Source organism: Mauremys mutica, chromosome 7 (genome assembly GCF_020497125.1).
Source record: "Mauremys mutica isolate MM-2020 ecotype Southern chromosome 7, ASM2049712v1, whole genome shotgun sequence".
NCBI classification, from domain to species: Eukaryota; Metazoa; Chordata; order Testudines; family Geoemydidae; genus Mauremys; species Mauremys mutica.
This window is the reverse complement of record NC_059078.1, coordinates 61,144,807-61,161,738: the sequence shown is the minus strand read 5'-3', so window position 1 is coordinate 61,161,738 and position 16,932 is coordinate 61,144,807. Positions and strand designations below refer to the sequence as shown.

The 16,932-nt window shown below is 47.2% G+C and overlaps 1 protein-coding gene across 7 annotated transcripts in view; it reads left to right on the top strand.

The window, feature by feature from the left end:
* Window positions 1–9,108, top strand: part of ARHGAP22 (Rho GTPase activating protein 22) — a 282,538-nt gene extending 273,430 nt beyond the window's left edge. For all 7 annotated transcript variants that reach the window (XM_045025804.1, XM_045025803.1, XM_045025805.1 and 4 more), the window contains one exon: window positions 6,916–9,108. In XM_045025804.1, coding sequence (XP_044881739.1) covers window positions 6,916–7,144 — 229 coding nt within the window. In that variant the 3' untranslated portion in view covers window positions 7,145–9,108. The remainder of the gene's footprint in view (window positions 1–6,915) is intronic.
* The last annotated feature ends 7,824 nt before the right edge of the window (window positions 9,109–16,932 follow it).

Below are 16,932 nucleotides of genomic sequence, written 5' to 3'. Positions count from 1 at the left end.
CGGGGATCTCTCACTGCAGCACTGTCCTTGTCTGAGCAACACAATCCTGCTCCAAACAGGGAATAGACCCAGCTCTGTCGCAGTGGGCCTGAGCTGCAGTGTGGGGATTGAGGTTGGCTTAGGAGAAGGGGCTGTGCAGGTTAGATACAGATCTGGATCTGATCCCCCACAGCTCACTGGTGGCTGGTTCCAGCTTCGCTCCCATCTCTAATCTCCTACAACTAGCCACGGCTGAAAAGTGAGATTTCCGTCCTGTGGGAAAATCCGGTGTTTTGTCATTTTCAGTGGACATTGGAGGGGTCTTAGTTCAGTCTGTTGACCTCATGGGGGATGTAGTCTAGCTGGAGAGCCCAGCCCACCGCAGGGGAAAGAGGGCATGAGGCACTTGAACTACTACTCCCATCAGGCACTGTGGCAGCTCACCCTGACTCAGACTCTCAGCCCAGCCTGAAAGAAAAGGTTTGGTTAAGATATTACCAGTGGAAAATTCCACCCAAATCCATCTTTTCTTGGGGGACGGGGGATGTGATTTTTGACAGAGCCCCATTTGCCAATGAGAATGTGTTTCAGTTGCAATTTTTAGACCAGCCCCTACTTACAACGTAGTTCTTTCAAAGCTTAGACATTCTGGGCTGGGTCTCCTCTTTGAGCAAACACACCCATGAGTGCCCCGTCCCTGTGCACGTGAACTGGTCTTTGGGAGCTCAAACAAGGTACCCAGGTGCTTGGTCACCTGGTCTTTGCAGGCAGATGTGGGAGTGGGCACAACCTGAGCAAATTCACATGCTGGTTTGAAAACGTAGCCCTCGTATAGAGCCCAGTCCTGCAGGCATTGCACATACACACCTCCTGCAGCTTCAAGGAGAGAGTCTCTCAGGATGCACAAATGTAGGGGCTGCAGGATCAGAAGGGTGTTTTAATATGTGTGTGTGTGTGTGTGATAGGGATATTTGCAGGTAAACACATAGGTAAGCATGCATGTGAAATACGTAGGGGAGTTTACAAGACTTGAATGTGCTGTTGCATATGAGACCCAGGCTGATGGATGGTGCGGTATTGTTCTATACACGTAGCTCTTATGTAGCACGTTCGTCAGTAGAGCTCAGAGCGCTTTGCAAAGGAGGTAAGCATCATTATCTTGGTTTTACAGATGGGGAAACTGAGGCACAGAGCAGTGTGGTGACTTACCTACGGTCACCCAGCAGGCCCTGCTGAACCACAGCTATATGTTCAGGTGTCTGGTGTTAGACACTAGTAGGTCCAGAAATAGTTGGTGTTGCGTTTTTGTAAACGGTAGGGCCCTGGGTGTTTGAGAAGTATCAAGTAACACTGTTCTGTATTTTATTCACTGAGCTGTTATGTATATGGTGGGTAGGAGCCTCAGTCATGGGCCAGGACCCCGTGTCGTGCTCGGGGCTGTTCACACACACACAACACATGGATTGAAATTGGTCTAGATCAGGGGTCTCAAACTCAAATGACCCCGAGGGCCGCATGAGGACTAGTGCATTGGCCCGAGGGCCGCATCACTGACACGCCCCCTTGCTGCCCCGGCCCCACCCCCAATCCACCCCTTCCATGAGGCCCCGCCCCTGCCCTGTCTCTTCTCCACCTCCTCCCCTAAGCGCGCACAGTTTTAATAAATATATACACTCAGTAATGCACCTCACTCAAAGGACAAAACACGCACTTAGATTTACTGCCTAAGGCTCTGGGAGGGAGTTTGGGTGGGGGAGGGGGTCTGGATGCAGGCTCTGTGCTCGATGCAGGCTCCAGGCTGCGGCAGGGGGTGGGGGTGCAGGCTTTGGGACGGAGTTTGGGGATAGGAGGGAGTGCAGGGGTGAGGGCTGTGGGGCTGAGGGCGAGGGGTACATGATGCAGGAGGGGGCTCAGGGCTAGGGAAGAGGGTTGGGCTGTGGGGTGAGGGCTGTGAATGAGGGGTTCATGATGCGAGGGGGCTCAGGGCTAGGGAAGAGGGTTGGGCTGTGGGGTGAGGGCTGTGGATGAGGGGTTCATGATGCAGGAGGGGGCTCAGGGCTAGGGAAGAGGTTTGGAGTGTGGGGTGAGGGCTGTGGATGAGGGGTTCATGATGTGGGGGCGCTCAGGGCTGGGGCAGAGGATTAGGGTGTGGGGGGATGAGGGCTCTGGCTGGGGCTGAGGATTAGGGTGTAGGGGATGAGGGGTTCATGATGTGGGGGTGCTCAGGGCTGGGGCTGAGGATTAGGGTGCGGGGGGAATGAGGGCTCTGGCTGGGGCTGAGGGTTTGGGGTTGGAGAGGCTCAGGGTAAGGGAAGCCTGCCTTGCCAGTACTGGCGGAGGGCAGGCACTAGGACCCTGCACCCTAATCCTCAGCCCCAGCCAGAGCCCTCATTCCCCCCGCACCCTAATCCTCTGCCCCAGCCCTGAGCGCTTCCCGTCCCCCCCCCCCCCCCGCCCGGCCCCGGCGGGTCCCGCTTCCCTTCCCCCGGCCCGGCCCCGGTGGGTCCCGCTTCCCTCCCCCACCCCCCGGCCCGGCCCGGCCCCGGCCCCGGCCCGGGCGGGTCCCGCTTTCCCCCCCACCTTACCCGAGCGCGTCTCCGGCGGTCCCGCTCAGAGCCGCGTGGTGAGGGGGCGGGGCTGGGAGCTCCACGCCGAGCGCAGCGCTCAGCCCAGAGCTCCCAGCCCCGCCCCGCCCCCTCCCCACGCGGCTCGGATCGGGGCGGGGCTCAGGCGCTCGGACGGAGACTCGGCGCTCTATGCGCCGAGGCTCCAGGAGAGGGGCGGAGGCGGGAGCCTCCGCTCTTCTCTTGGGGGCCCCTGCGGAGCTCCCCTGGGGAGCTCCGCGGGCCGCAGGGAAGAGCTCCGCGGGCCACATGCGGCCCGTGGGCCGCATGTTTGAGACCCCTGGTCTAGATACAGTCTGGAGTCAAAGCACTGGCTGCCAGTCTACACTGCCTGGGCCTGGGGGGTGACTGAGTGCCCCCCCGCTTCTGAGTGCATCTGCAACCATTTGTATAGCTGGGTGTCCACTGCTGCAAGGGGCAGTGGCTCATGCTTGCAGAAGTGGGCATGCAGCCTGGCCGAATTAGATGAATTTTGGCTATGGCTCCTTGCTTTATTTATTTAGGAAAAAATGATGGATTAAAGCCATTTGTCTAAAAACCTCTTTCCTGGCTGGTGGTTGTGCTTGTGTGGTTCTCAGTAGCAAGATATGTTTTAATGAAGGACTCGGCGCTTTTATTTTGTGGCACAAAGAGAAGCTGAGAGTGTGTGTGAACTCACTGCCTGGGGCAGGGGCAGGAGTCCCTGTTGATGGAAGGGCTGCTATTTACCTGTTGTTGTTTTTTTTCTCTCTTTCTCTCACTCTTAGTCAGAAGGAGGCAGGTTTTATAGCTGCCCTGTGAGCAATCTGTTCCAGAACAATTTGCGGGTATTATAATGATCAGGCTCCCGCTATTAGAATGCCAGGTGGTAAAAGGACAGCTACAGACAGGACTGCATAGCAGCGGCTCCTGGAAAGATTCTTTCCTAATGGAAACATCCTGCAGAATGTAATAGGGGTGAAAGCTATAGGGCTGCATAGAAATGTAATAGAGTAATTTCTGTAAACCCCTCAGAAGCTATAGAATTTCAGCTGAGAATGAGACTCTTAGCACAGGCTGTTCAGCTGTCTTATAGAATCGCACGGGGCTGTGTGTGTGTTAATTGGCAATTCAGTTCTATATGATGGTTAAAAATTCTGTACTAAGGTTTTAGTTTTCTTCTAAATTCTCCAGGGCTTTTTCAAAGCAGAAGCCGGATTTTCTTCCCTAGCCAATCTGCTGGGTGGTAGGAGAACTGCCTTGGTTTGGAGCATTATTTCTTTCAAAACATAGGTGCACATTTCCAGTTATAACTGTAGGACCCTCCAGCGGGCCAGCACTCAATCAGTTCATCAAGGGAGGCAGTGGTCTGCAAGATTTCCTTGGCATTGGGGCCATCTGGGTAGGGAACAGAAAGGGTGCCAGTGGTTGGCCATCATCTGGCTGTGGAGGAAGACTAGTGTCCTGGCCAACTCTTAGGTCTGTCTGTTATTTTTGATGGGAGCTGCTGGTGGCAAGACTGTGGTCCTTAGCTGGAGGTGATGGAACTGCTTTGAAATAGCTTTGTTTCTTTGCATAGAAGAGCTTTCAAAAGATACTTGTGAGCAACTGTCCATCCAACCCAAGGAGACTTGGCTGGAGTTTAACTCACACATGAAGCTACAAATGTAGCCCATAAGGAGCCCTGGGTTGCAGTCTACTAGGTAGATGACTGATAGGCCACTGTGTTCTCAGACACAAATGTAGTGGAGATGGAGTCAAGGCTCAGAGAACGTGTTGATAACTTAGGGGTCAAAAACATCATAGGGCTGTTGTTGTGCCAGACTGCCAGTATCCTATAGATCCTGGACAAACCGTATGGAGTTCAGGTAAGCTTTATTGAATTGGATTAGGTGTCTTGCTGTTGAAAATGCCTTTGTTCATGGTAGTGGTGGAGTGTATGTAATTTTTCTAGGGACTTGACTAATGTAAATGTTAGGGCTGTTAAAGGACTTTCTGGCACAATGTGTGTAAAGTGGGTTTCTTAGGAAGAAGCTGGGGAGTGAGGGCCGTGCAAATGACCCACTTGGACTCTACCCTTTTGAAGCTAGGCCTGGAAGGAAAACCCATTTGATACTAATCACCTGCTCCTGGAAACACCACATCAAAGTCCCTGAACTGTGTAAAGGGTGGACTAAACGTGTTCTGAGCAGAAGCTGTGATGAACTTGGGACCACAAAGGAAACCCTGAGGATGAAAGTTGAAAGACTGCTCTTGCCAGAGCCCCCGATAGAGTGGTGGTGGTGGTGAGTTCTCGGGTAACCTTATTAGCATGCGTGTAGGTTATTCTATTGCTTTTAATGTGCTTTGTCTGTAGTGCTTTTATCTTCAGAATAAAATAGGCTTGCACAGGAAGAACTGTGTGGTACCCTCGAAGTGTTAACAATCCCTGTTATCAGTCTCTGAAGAGAATGCAAACAGATGTGCTTGGGCAGCCTGTCTCTGCAGCCTGGAAGTACCTCAGTCAGCAGGGAGCGAGATGCAGGTCTCCTCCTCACAGAGGTGACAGCTGGGGAGCCGGAAGCATGAGTGGGTGCCTGTATTGCAGCACCGAGGGGAAATACAGGTGCAGGTACCCTGAATGGTGACAGTTATAATGATCCCAAAACCAAGCATTGTGCTTGCCTGACTCTGAGGCACAGGGTTTAGATTCACAAGGGTCTGAGTTCCAGTGCTATCTGGGCTGTTGGTTCATGGTGTCACCTTAGATAAGTCCCTATGGTTTGTCTCAGTTTTCCCTTCTGTAACAGAGTTTTATTCCCCCCCGAGTCACAGGTGCTGTGAAGAGAAGTTCATTGATGTTGGCAAAGCACTCTCTACTCTTGTCTCGTGCCAGATACCCTAGAAACACCACTGCGGAAATTATTTAGTTTGTGTTCTGAGCAAGATGTGGCTGGTGCAGTGTGATTGACAGATGGGGCTACGTTAAATAAGGATTAAAAAAATATTAAACATCTGCTTCATTTGCAGAGGCAGGTCCATCCTATGCACTGACTGAGGCAGGTGTGCTGTAGGAAAAAATAGTCAGTGATCATGTAATTAAAGATTGGATCATTATGCATAAGCTGTATAGGCTATCTAGCCCTTTTGAGTGCTTGACTTTGCGATCTCAATGTTCTTCTGATATAGGTGTTTTTTTTTAATGTAACTTCCTAGAGTTATTTTTGCCTTTAAAAAAATAAATGTTTATGCACAACTTCAACAACTCTCCCCCTCAGTAAGATTTACACTCCAGCATTAAAGCGTATGTTTCACCCACTGGAGCAACACTCAGACCTACTTTGGTCAGAAGCACCAGGATTCTCTGTCACATGAACCTGTCACCAGAGGGAGATGCATAATGCCCTATGCCAGGGGTAGGCAACCTATGGCACACGTGCCAAAGGCGGCACACGAGCTGATTTTCAGTAGCACTCACACTGCCTGGGTCCTGGCCACCGTTCCAGAGGGCTCTGCATTTTAATTTAATTTTAAATGAAGCTTCTTAAATATTTTGAAACCTTATTTACTTTACATACAACAATAGTTTAGTTTTATATTATAGACTTATAGAAAGAGACCTTCTAAAAATGTTAAAATGTATGACTGGCACATGTATGACTGGCACATTAAATTAGAGTGAATAAATGAAGACTTGGCACACCACTTCTGAAAGTTTGCTGACCCCTGCCCTATGCTATACCCAAGTCAGCAGTGGGTGACCTGTACATGAGCTGGCCTGTGTTAGAGACAGAGCATGTTTCTGCAGGAGAGGCAGCATGACTAAGTGAACGGTATTGGGGCTCCATTCCCATCAGTGGGTAGAGAGCTATGAGTCTTTGCTTAATAAGGGTTCTGAAGGACATAGACTTAATAATGCCAGTTAGTAGAAGTGAGTCTAGAACTCTTGGTTTCCAATGCAGGTTACATTCCTGTAAGTTAAAGGGTATCTTGACAAGGAAAAGCAATGGTATGAAGGAAGAGGAGAGTTGCTTAAATTAATTTTAATTCTAACTAGTGAATGGATTGATTTGTAAATTCTCAGGTTGATTGTCTGCCCACAAAGCCAGTGCTGTAAGTTTGGGGAGGACACACTGTAAGTTTTAGGTCTTTTTTTATACCTAAAAGAGAGGTTGAACCATTGATCAACATACAAAACTCAACTCAATGTAACCTCCCGAGTTAATAGTTGGTACTTCCATAACAAACCCCACTTTTGATGGTATCACGTAAGATGTTTGTTCAGGCTGTCATATGGCAAACTTTATATTTCATGGCAATCAGTGAAGCAGTTGTCAAGAGACTAAAATGCTCTTTGTTTTCTCTTGGCTTTAAGAATTGAAGAAACAAGCGCTGAACTGAGAAAACGAGTGACAAGGTTAGAAGAGGAGTTGGACCAGGAGCGAAAGAAATACACAATGCTGGAGATCAAACTGAGGAATTCGGAGCGTGCACGTGAAGATGCTGAAAAGAGAAACCAGCTCCTGCAGACAGAAATGGAAGAGTTTTTTTCGACATTAGGAAATTTGACTGTTGCAAGCCGGGGAGCTAAAGTGCCGAAGTAAAAGAAGCAGGAGTACACCATCTTTTAATTCCAGCACAGGTCATTTTGTTCTGGGTTACTCATGCATCATGAGTAATTTGGCAGAGAGTCCCTGCTCTTAAGGATTTTTGCTATGTTGGTTTGTTTACAGATGCTCTAGTATTCAGGCTATCAGGGAAACTGACTGCTAAAGGCAATGCTTGAAACGGTAGACCCTAGATTGCAAATGGCTGGGCCTCTCTTTCCTAATGTCAAAGGGACAACTCTGTCACTGCCTTTGGCTTTACTGTGCCACAGACAACAGCAATGCTCCCACCACTGCTGCCATGGCCTAAGCGAGCTGCAGGCAGGCTGGAGCAGAAGGAGCATGCCAGTTCCTGTGGAGGAGACAACACTGCTAACATGGCAGCGGGTTTAGCTCATGTGATGAATCAAGTTGAACTTAGCGGGTTTTCCATCCTTCATGAAATTTATTTAAAAATCTGCTTGGTGAAAGTTCTTATTCCTGTACTTGGTATTATTTTATGAAGGTGTTTTGCAAAACTAGCCGACAAGCACTTGAAGGCATTTGAAAGGCTGACACTTCATTAGTCACCCAATTTCTAATCCCCCCCAACTCTGCTGTGCCGAAACTATGACTCTAAATATTATTTGCACCAAATGTGACTTGATAAAATATGTGATTAATAAATACCTTGGAGGGGCAACCCCCCTGGAGCCTGAACTAAACACATCTGGCCACAAGCATCCTCTGCAGCCAGGCTTTTCTCTCTCCTTCGTTCTGAAATAATGACTTTACCAATAATTGCAGCAATGGAGCTCAACGTGGGGAGATGAGAGAGAGAGAGAGAGAGAGAGAGACTTCTAACCTCCTTGCTGCTCTGTTTTAAATTAATAAGCCCCTGTTAGTTAAAGGCCACAGCTTGGAAACTACCAGCGCAGTTACAGCAGTAGAACAGTTTTGAATGTAGGCCTAAAGGTACCTGACTGACACACTGATACCTGAAGGCTTCTATTCTCTCAAGGGCTCTAATGCGAGAGAGAGATTCTGTTCCTCGCCGATTTATCCCAATTCTTGTCTGGGGAACCCTACTCTCAGAGCTAGAGGTGACGAATCCATTCAGTCCTGGGGGTGTCGGTGGCTCTCAACAAGGAGGTTTTTAATCAGACACACACCCCTCTGCTAAGACATGGAGAAAGGTCACTAGCACCAGCTTTCAACCAATACTGAGGGGGGCTCAACTGCCCCCGCAGTGCAACACTGTGTGGCCTGACCCCAGAGCCATGTGCAGCCTGCACGGTGGCACTGACTTCACCTGCTGTGTCATGAGCTCCCCTTGGCTGGGGGCAACCAGCACCATTCCTCACCCCGTTCTGCCCCACAGTTTCAGTAGCCCGTGTAGGAGGCTAAAAGGAGGGGGTCAGCACCACTAGCCCCCACGGGCTGGGTGAGCTGGCCCTAGGGGTGCGTTGGGCTAGAGTTCCAGTGCTGGGGCTGCTGTAGGATTTTCAGAGCTGCCCAGGGTGTATCACACTCTTGAGTTTCCTCTCCCTACCAGGCTGTTCCAAGTCTTGATGGATTACACTGAGCTGCCCCTGTGCCATCCCAGCCTTCCCCCCGGAACTAGCAGAGGCCTGCTTTTCTCCATTAGCTAAGCCATGCTGCTTTGTTTCCTTTGGGCTCGTGTGCACCTACTGCACATCCATCCCATCATTCCCCTTTCTTCCCACAGTGACAAACGTGGCAAATGAGCTAAGCAAAGTGAAACCCATTTCTCTGCAAAACACTCAAACCTTGCTAGGCTCTGGCAGGAGGGCAGGTTGTGTTACCATGGTGGGTACTTTAAAACAGTGACTCTCAACCTTTCCAGACTAGTAGTCGGATTTGTCTTGTGTACCCCCAAGTTTCACCTCATTTAAAAACTACCTGCTTACAAAATCAGACCTACAAATACAAGTGTCACAGCACTTTGTTACTGAAAAAATGCTGACTCTCATTCATCATAGAATTATTAAATAAACCACTAGGAATATACTTACTGTACTTACACTTCACTAAAGCAGTATAAACAAGTCAGTACCTGTATGAAATGTTAGTTTCTACTAACTTTGCTAGTGCTTTTTATGCATAGAGCCCTGCAAATCGGCAGCTATCTGCTTTATATCTGCAGACCAGATACAAATTTTGTATCCACGCAGGGCTCTATTTATGTAGCCTGTTGTAAAACTAGGCAAATATCTAGATGACTTTATGTACCCCCTGGAAGGCCTCTGTGTGCCCCTGGTTGAGAACTGCTGCTTTAAAACATGGCTCAGTGTGAAATGGCTGATGTAAACAGTCACACACACCCCTCCCCTGCCAGCACTGGCCTTTTCACACCCAGCCATTGCCCCAGCACAGTGCTATAAAACACTGTCAGCCAGCTGCTTGTTCCTGGGAGTAGCCTGCCATCTGCAGGGCCTTGGCAATTGTTTCAGCTGACTCCATTCAAGCCAACTGACACACACCCAGGGGAATTAGGATCCACTTTTAAAAAAATCCAATGTATAAGTAACATTTGAAGTGGCTCCTTGGTTATTTCAGGCCACTTTTCCTACAACACCATCATAAAACACATCCCTACTGTGACTAGACAGCAAGGGCAGGAAGGCTACAGATACCAGAATCTCCAGCGACAATCAAGGAGACCTCTCCATTGCATCTGCCCAGCTCACTGGATCAGTAATGTGAGCTGGAGATTTTCCTCTCAATGGCACTTGATCCACAGACATAGCAACCAAATTGTCTAAGTTACATCTATGGCCCCCATCACTGCAGTAACTTGGCACTGCCCCGTCCTTCATGCATTTATCCTCACACTGCCCTGCTGGACAGAGAGGCTAAGTGACTTGTCCAGGGTCGCATAGGAAGGCTACTGCAGAGCAGGGAACTGAAGCTCTCCCCCCCAAAATCCCGCATGAACCATCCAGTCTTCCTCCGTTACTCTTTGGCACCTGCATAGCAGCCTCTGTTACATGAAGTGGTGGTTTCACTTACACAAGTCAGACTGGGCTGACAAGGCACTTCATGGAGCCAATACTGTCCCCTGCTGGCTACCATGTGCATAAACTTCTGTTTAATACCTACTATCCAGGCCCTATATAGCACTTTAGATTGGTAAAGATGCCGCTCACCCTTATGGTTGCACAGAACACGTTCAGTTCGGTCTGACGGTTAACCACTGCAGCAGCGTCTGTCAGAGGCTACAGGCCATTTGGAACCCTAGCAGGACAAGCTGCTCAGTGGGTGTTAACACTGGAGCCTAACAATGACAATTTCAATGTTAGCATTCATGGCTGATCCAAGCATGCAAGAAAGAGGAGCAGCATTTTTTGTGCATTTCTATGCCATCTAACAGCTGTGGTGTTGCACCTAGGGAGGTACTACCACTTCCTTCCTCTTTCCCCCACGCATTCCTCTGTGCCTACTGGAGCCAAGACCCTACCACAAAAAGAAACATCTACAGACTGGGGGAGCGTGGGGAAGATTAGCTCCTACTGAGGTTTGCATGAGGCTGCTGTTCTAGGCTTTCATGCTCCAGGGACATTAAGGAGGCAGCCTGGTTTATTCAATTTTTTGGGGTATCCATACATGGCAGAAGAGCCAACAGCTGTATTTATTTCACCCTGACAGCTGCAGCAGCTTCATGAAGAGTTTTGCCCCTTCATCATCAAGACTCTTATGCAGGTGCTGATCCTGTGTTAGGACAACCCCCAAAGAATTATCTGGCTTTGGCCCAGCGGTGAGTGGAGCCTATTCCACAAGGGACAAACTCATTGTTACAATACTCCAAAAGATGCAGGCCTGCCCTTGCAATGGAGTGCGCCCTCCCCCAGCTTTTCTTGACCACCGTCCCATGCACAAAACTCCCTTTTACCCCCACCTAAAACAGGAGGCAACTGCACAAAGGCAACAATGGGGGCGAGGGAGGAGAGAGGCAGGAAATGAAGCAAATACAGGAATCTGCAGGAGGCAACAAAGCCTAGCGGCTGCAACTCAGGGAAGAGGAATGTTCCTTGGGTCCCAGGGCTGAATGGATACACAGCCAGTGGCAGAACGGCTTTATTCAGTTCTTGGCTTGTGATGTTTCTAGTGTGTGAAGCAGCATCATTAGAACACTGGCAGCCACTCCTAGAATTAATGACATTTTAAACACGTTTAATACTTTGAAGAATTACAACCCTCCCCAAAAAAGCATGGCTCATTGTTCATGCAAGACTCTATCCCCTATCTTTATAGCAGAACTTGTTATATTCAAGGGGAAAAAAATCTCTAAACCAAAGAACCCCTACACAAAGTGGCAAGATAAACATGCGCTTCCTGTTGAAGATTTCTTTAGAGTTATTGAGAAGCCCAACCTGTTAATGAACTGAGATCAGAGCAGAAATTTACAAGGGATCTTTGTCAGATGCCAGTAGGCCCACTTCACTCTCCCCATCCCCAGCTGAAGGGAGAGCAAAGATGATAAAATCAACAGCAGGTGCTACAATCGCCAAGGATTCAAAGCATGGCTGGATTGCAAAACCGAAGTTTTAGCTAGACCACAGCCACATACATTCCCTGACTGGAACTATTTGACTAGATGTAACGAAAACCAAAGCCACCTATACCCAAAGCCTCAGGCTGGGCTTACATTGTCACACCTGCTGTCAGCATTAGTCAACTACATAGCACCTGCTAAAAAATTATTCTAATGCTATTGCAATTAAACAACCGTCATCATTAAGTTACCAGAGTTTCCTCAGGGGACATGCTGACAATACAGCTGTCCCCATACACTTTACTCAGGTGACACAGACTAGATTAATGGTAATTTACATTTACGAGGCACCGTTCCCTCTGGAAATGCTCTACCCATTATAGACATACAGCAGTGGCTGTAAGAAATCTCTCAGTTTAAATAACTCTCCCAGGGTGTGCGGGAGAAGCAGAGTTGCATTAAGATAGGGGACCGATTTCATATGCCGACTTTCCCATGGCACCATCACAGGGATCTCTCACAGCACTGCAGGGAGCGCCAGGCACCCAGAATATTTGAGAAGCTCTCAAAGAGGCCCGTCTTGCTGTCCCCTCTCCTGTTTGGGCTTCCCAAAGAGTGGGCTGGAGTGTGAGAATGGGCCTTGCACAAACCTGAAGCCCTGGGCCTACCTTGCCTAGAACGGGAGCCTGAACCCCTGGAGCTGCTGCCTGGGAAAGCAGTAGGGAAGCCCCAGGAAGCCTGCTAGAGGTGGTGGCAGGTGGAGGGAGCAGGGACCTAAAGACCCTTACTGCACTGTCCAGCATCAGGGTCTCTGTTGTGTCCAGTGTCCACTCCGGTCAGGAGCATGGCTGCAGGTGCCACCTTCCATCTGCTGCACGGCCATGTTGTGTCACTCCTCTGGAGGAGGAACCATTTGCCCCCAGAGCCAGCCTTTCAGATCCAATGTCTCCACCCCTGCCCTGACCAGGACACACTGCCTTCTCCCCACTCAACAGGAGATGCTGTTCCCATACAAGACACTTGACAGAGGAGGGTGAAGGAGGAGTTGCAGAAATGCCTTTGGTTCTCTCCCCAGCCAAGTGCAGGGACAGTGCGGCGGAGTGGGAGATGCAGTCTGAAGCCACAGCAGAGCATCAGAGCCTGAATCACACCAGCAGGCAGATCTCTGACCTCCAACACTGGAACTCTCTTCAGGAGAGCAAGGAGTGCTGGGAAAGCCAAAACGGGTGGGAGAGGGAGGGGATGGTGCATTCCCCTGTTGCCAGTGACGGACAGGTCTGACTGTACACTCAAGCAGGTTGACATATCCACCACGAAGAACAGAGACTTCCCCCAAATGACTGAGGCAAATAAATGGCAACTGTCCTATGAAGTCCACCACGTAGTGCTTTAGAGCCCCAGAGCTGCAATGAAGAAACACTAACTACAGAGTGGTCATCAAACAACTTTTATCCTTTTTTATTTAAAATATCATTATAACCAATTGACATACTAGATAACAATGTATACATTCCAGTGGTGCACGTGTAATGACCAATGGCATGGATGATAAAAACCACAATGATCTCAGTATTTCCCCACAGTGGCTTATTGGGAAGGGGTAGAAAGGAATAGGGGAGGGAAGGGTGGCAAGTGGGAAAGAAAACTAACTGTAATTTTTCCATATTTAAAAGGTGTGTCCTTCCCCTCCACACTTCCCAGGACAGAATGCACTTCAGGGGGGCAGGAGGAGTGATCATGAGAATTCAGCCAGTTTTGCTCAACTTTAGTAGTAAGTTAAAAGTTTAAGAACTCTCAAAAATAGACTCGATATTGGGCCTACAAAAGTAATTCATCTGTATGCAAAGCTTACCAAGAATTATTCCTTTTGTAAAATGTAAAGGATGGACTGATATTACTAATAAGTTATTTTTACCTACAAAAAACAGACTACAGTAATAAATTCACCAATTTACATCTAACACAATTTTCTGGATGTACATTATTGTACGTGAGCTATATATTACACATGAACATTGTACGGGAAGTATACATGATACATACTTACTGATATTGTCTCAACATTGGCCGATAGGTTGGGCTTTTGAAAAAGGGAAATGTACTTTCTATTTCACATTCAGGGTAGATCCAATAGAGAAGGTTAGCTCTGTTTACTCGAGGAAGCAGAGAAAGTTTGTGCGAGGTAGTTCAATAATAAATTAGTTTCACCTTTTAGCAGTGGGAGTGGAAATGTGTGAAGTTAACTTTAGTCAAAGAAAATTTCTGTAATGCAGAGAAATGTAAGATGGGGGGAAGCCAATAAAATGTCTTACTGAGACTCATTTAAGAGCACTTAAATAAGAGCAATTAAGTGAGCTGGAAAGTTTGAAAAGAGTTACAAATACAACATATTCCGCCATTCAGAACCTCTCAAGCCTTATTGAAAAATGCAGATGACCTCTAATTCATCTCCATTCTCCAGTCTTCCAACTTACTATAACTACGTAGGGAAACTTAGGTCACCTGAAACATTAATGGGAACATACAAAGAGCTAACACAATAAAAGAAACCGCTATAAAGCAGGTTAGAAAAATACTCAGATATTGGCAGTCCATCCTGGACTACGTCAGTGACTCAAGTCATGAAAACCAGACACAAACTGGAATGTTCTCATCCTCCCAAATGTTCTGAATTGACAGTGTCTGAAATATGGTGGGTAAGGGACTGTTCGTGTGTATTACTAGTATTTTTGATGGTTTATAGTAGTGTATCTAAGTTTGAGATGTGTGCATTGTATGTTTAGTGTGGGACCAGCAGTCATGTGTAGACCAGAGACTGGCCTGTCAAGTGCTTAGATCTTGCAGTCTAACTTGGAATGTGTTCATCTGGGGGCCAATGCTGCTATTACAAATCTACACATCTAACTTCATTGTTCTACTTACTTGTGTAGTAATACCAGTAGAGGGCACTGTCACCATAACCTGTAAAATCAAGGCTTGCTCTATCCTAAACAAATTCCTTGGCATTTCATAGATAATTTGTACAGCTATTCTTTTGTTTTGTGGGGATTTATACCATGAAAGCTGCTATCCCATATACAGCAACTCTCTTCTAAATTAGAACCCCAAGCTGAAAAAGTTACCCTGGGTCAAAAAATTGGGCCGTTTACCCGAATTAGTTATTGGTGGCGACTGAGCCTAACCAAGCATATAGGGTTATTGAACCAATCAGTATTGTTGTGTGATTTAAATGGACTTCAGCTGACTTAAACACACAGAAGTTTGTATAAGATGAGAAAGATAAAGACAGTCTGGCTCCTTGTGTTGCATTGAGTGAAGTCCTCAACACACAAAACGGGTAGAAGCACAGGCAAAGGCAGTACAAACTTCTCCCACCAGTGTGTTTAATACTGACCTGAAAGGACCCACTTCTAGTTGTCTGTTCAGTCCTGGGACTTGTTGCAACTAGCCAGAAAGTGAGAGAATTCATACAGTTCTTAGTGGGCGGTATCCACCTCAATTTACATAGGACATTAGATGTGGGTCACTTTCATTCACTACGGTACGTCCACACTACTCGCTGGATCGGCGGGTAGCAATTGATCCATCAGGGATCGATTTATCGCGTCTCATCTAGACGCGATAAATCAATCCACAAATGCTCTGCTGTCAACTCTGGAACTCCACCAGGGCGAGAGGCAGAAGCGGAGTTGACGGGGGAGCCACGGCCGTCGATCCCGCGCTGTGAGGACGGGAGGTAAGTTGATCTAAGATATGTCGACTTCAGCTACGCTATTCTCGCAGCTGAAGTTGCATATCTTAGATCGATCTCTTTCCCCCCCACCCCCACTGTAGACCAGGCCTACTAGTCTGGGCTAGACTGCAGCTGGAGTCCTAGAGGTGGAAAAGCTGTGTATCTTTTAGCACGGACTGTTGCAATGGAAACATTATGGAACTATTTATCAAAATAATAAACCAAGTTCAATGATACTTAGCACATCAGAAAGTATAACGTGTACTGGATATTAGACATCTACCTACATAATGTGAGAACAGCAACAGACAGGACAATTCTAGCTAGCCACCTGCTTACTGTTTGCATCCGTATGCAATTGTCCTTGAAATAAAAAATGAATTTCGCTGACTAAAAAGAGAATTCAGACTAGCAAACTGTTGCAATGGCTTAGAACTTCAGAGCTCTAACTTTGCCTGGCTGAGCAGGCTTCACTGGAAATTTGCCAGGAGCCTGCAATGGGCACTTAATTTGCATAAAATACAGACCACAATAATCTGAATACTTATTAGAAAGGTGGGACCCAGGAGGACTATGGGTGCTGGCATACCCCATTCTGACTGAAGTGGTCTCTTGCTCTCTGAATGATCTCTTCACTTCCAGTACCTACTGCGGGTGGCACTAGAGAAATTGAAGACGTGAGGGGAGGAGGAGTCAATAAAATGTCTTACTAAAACTCATTTAAGAGCATTTAAATAAGAGCAATTAAGTGAACTGGACTCTAAGATGGGTGCGTGCGTACCAGAGATGACGACCATTCTCGAATTCAGCTAAAACAAGAATGATTGGGGCCAAATTCTGCTCTGTTACACTGACATAAACCAGGAGTAATTTCATTGCTTGTAACTGAGTTACTCTGGATGTATACACCAGTGTACCAGAACATAATCTAGGTCTATATAACGATGTTCTCCTGTAATATAGGACTAAATATGGTTGGCTTTATGTCACAGTTTAAAATTCGATAGACAAAATAAACTGCCCTGTTGGTCCAAATACAACAAGAAAAAGTATGCTATGCTCCAATCCCCATCGTGTGGCCTATCAGCTTTTAGGTAACATACAGTTTTGGTGGGGTTCTGTACAAATAATTGCCTTAATAAGTGTGTGTTTTAAAGCTCACTACTGAAATATCTGATATAAGTGAGAACAGCAAAACTACACACCATCACTTCCCAGTGGTCTAGCCAGGCAACGAAAATAAAACTTTGCACTTTAACAACTGTCAGCTTTCTTGGAGACATTACCATTTCTTGCAACCCCGTCTTATTTTTTTAAAAGTCTAATTTCTGTTAGACATTGAAAACAGTAAAACATAATTGGGGAAGAAAGTGGGTAAAGGCAATTTTTCCTCTTCCAATTATAAATTTAAAAAGGATATTTATTCTATTTATCCAACAAATTCTAAAGGAACAGACATTGAGCAGCATGTTTCATTCTTGGATGATCTCAATAGCTATTTCTATTCATTCTCTCAGGCTTTGTGCCTGGCAAGACTCCTGTGCTTTTCTTTTAAAA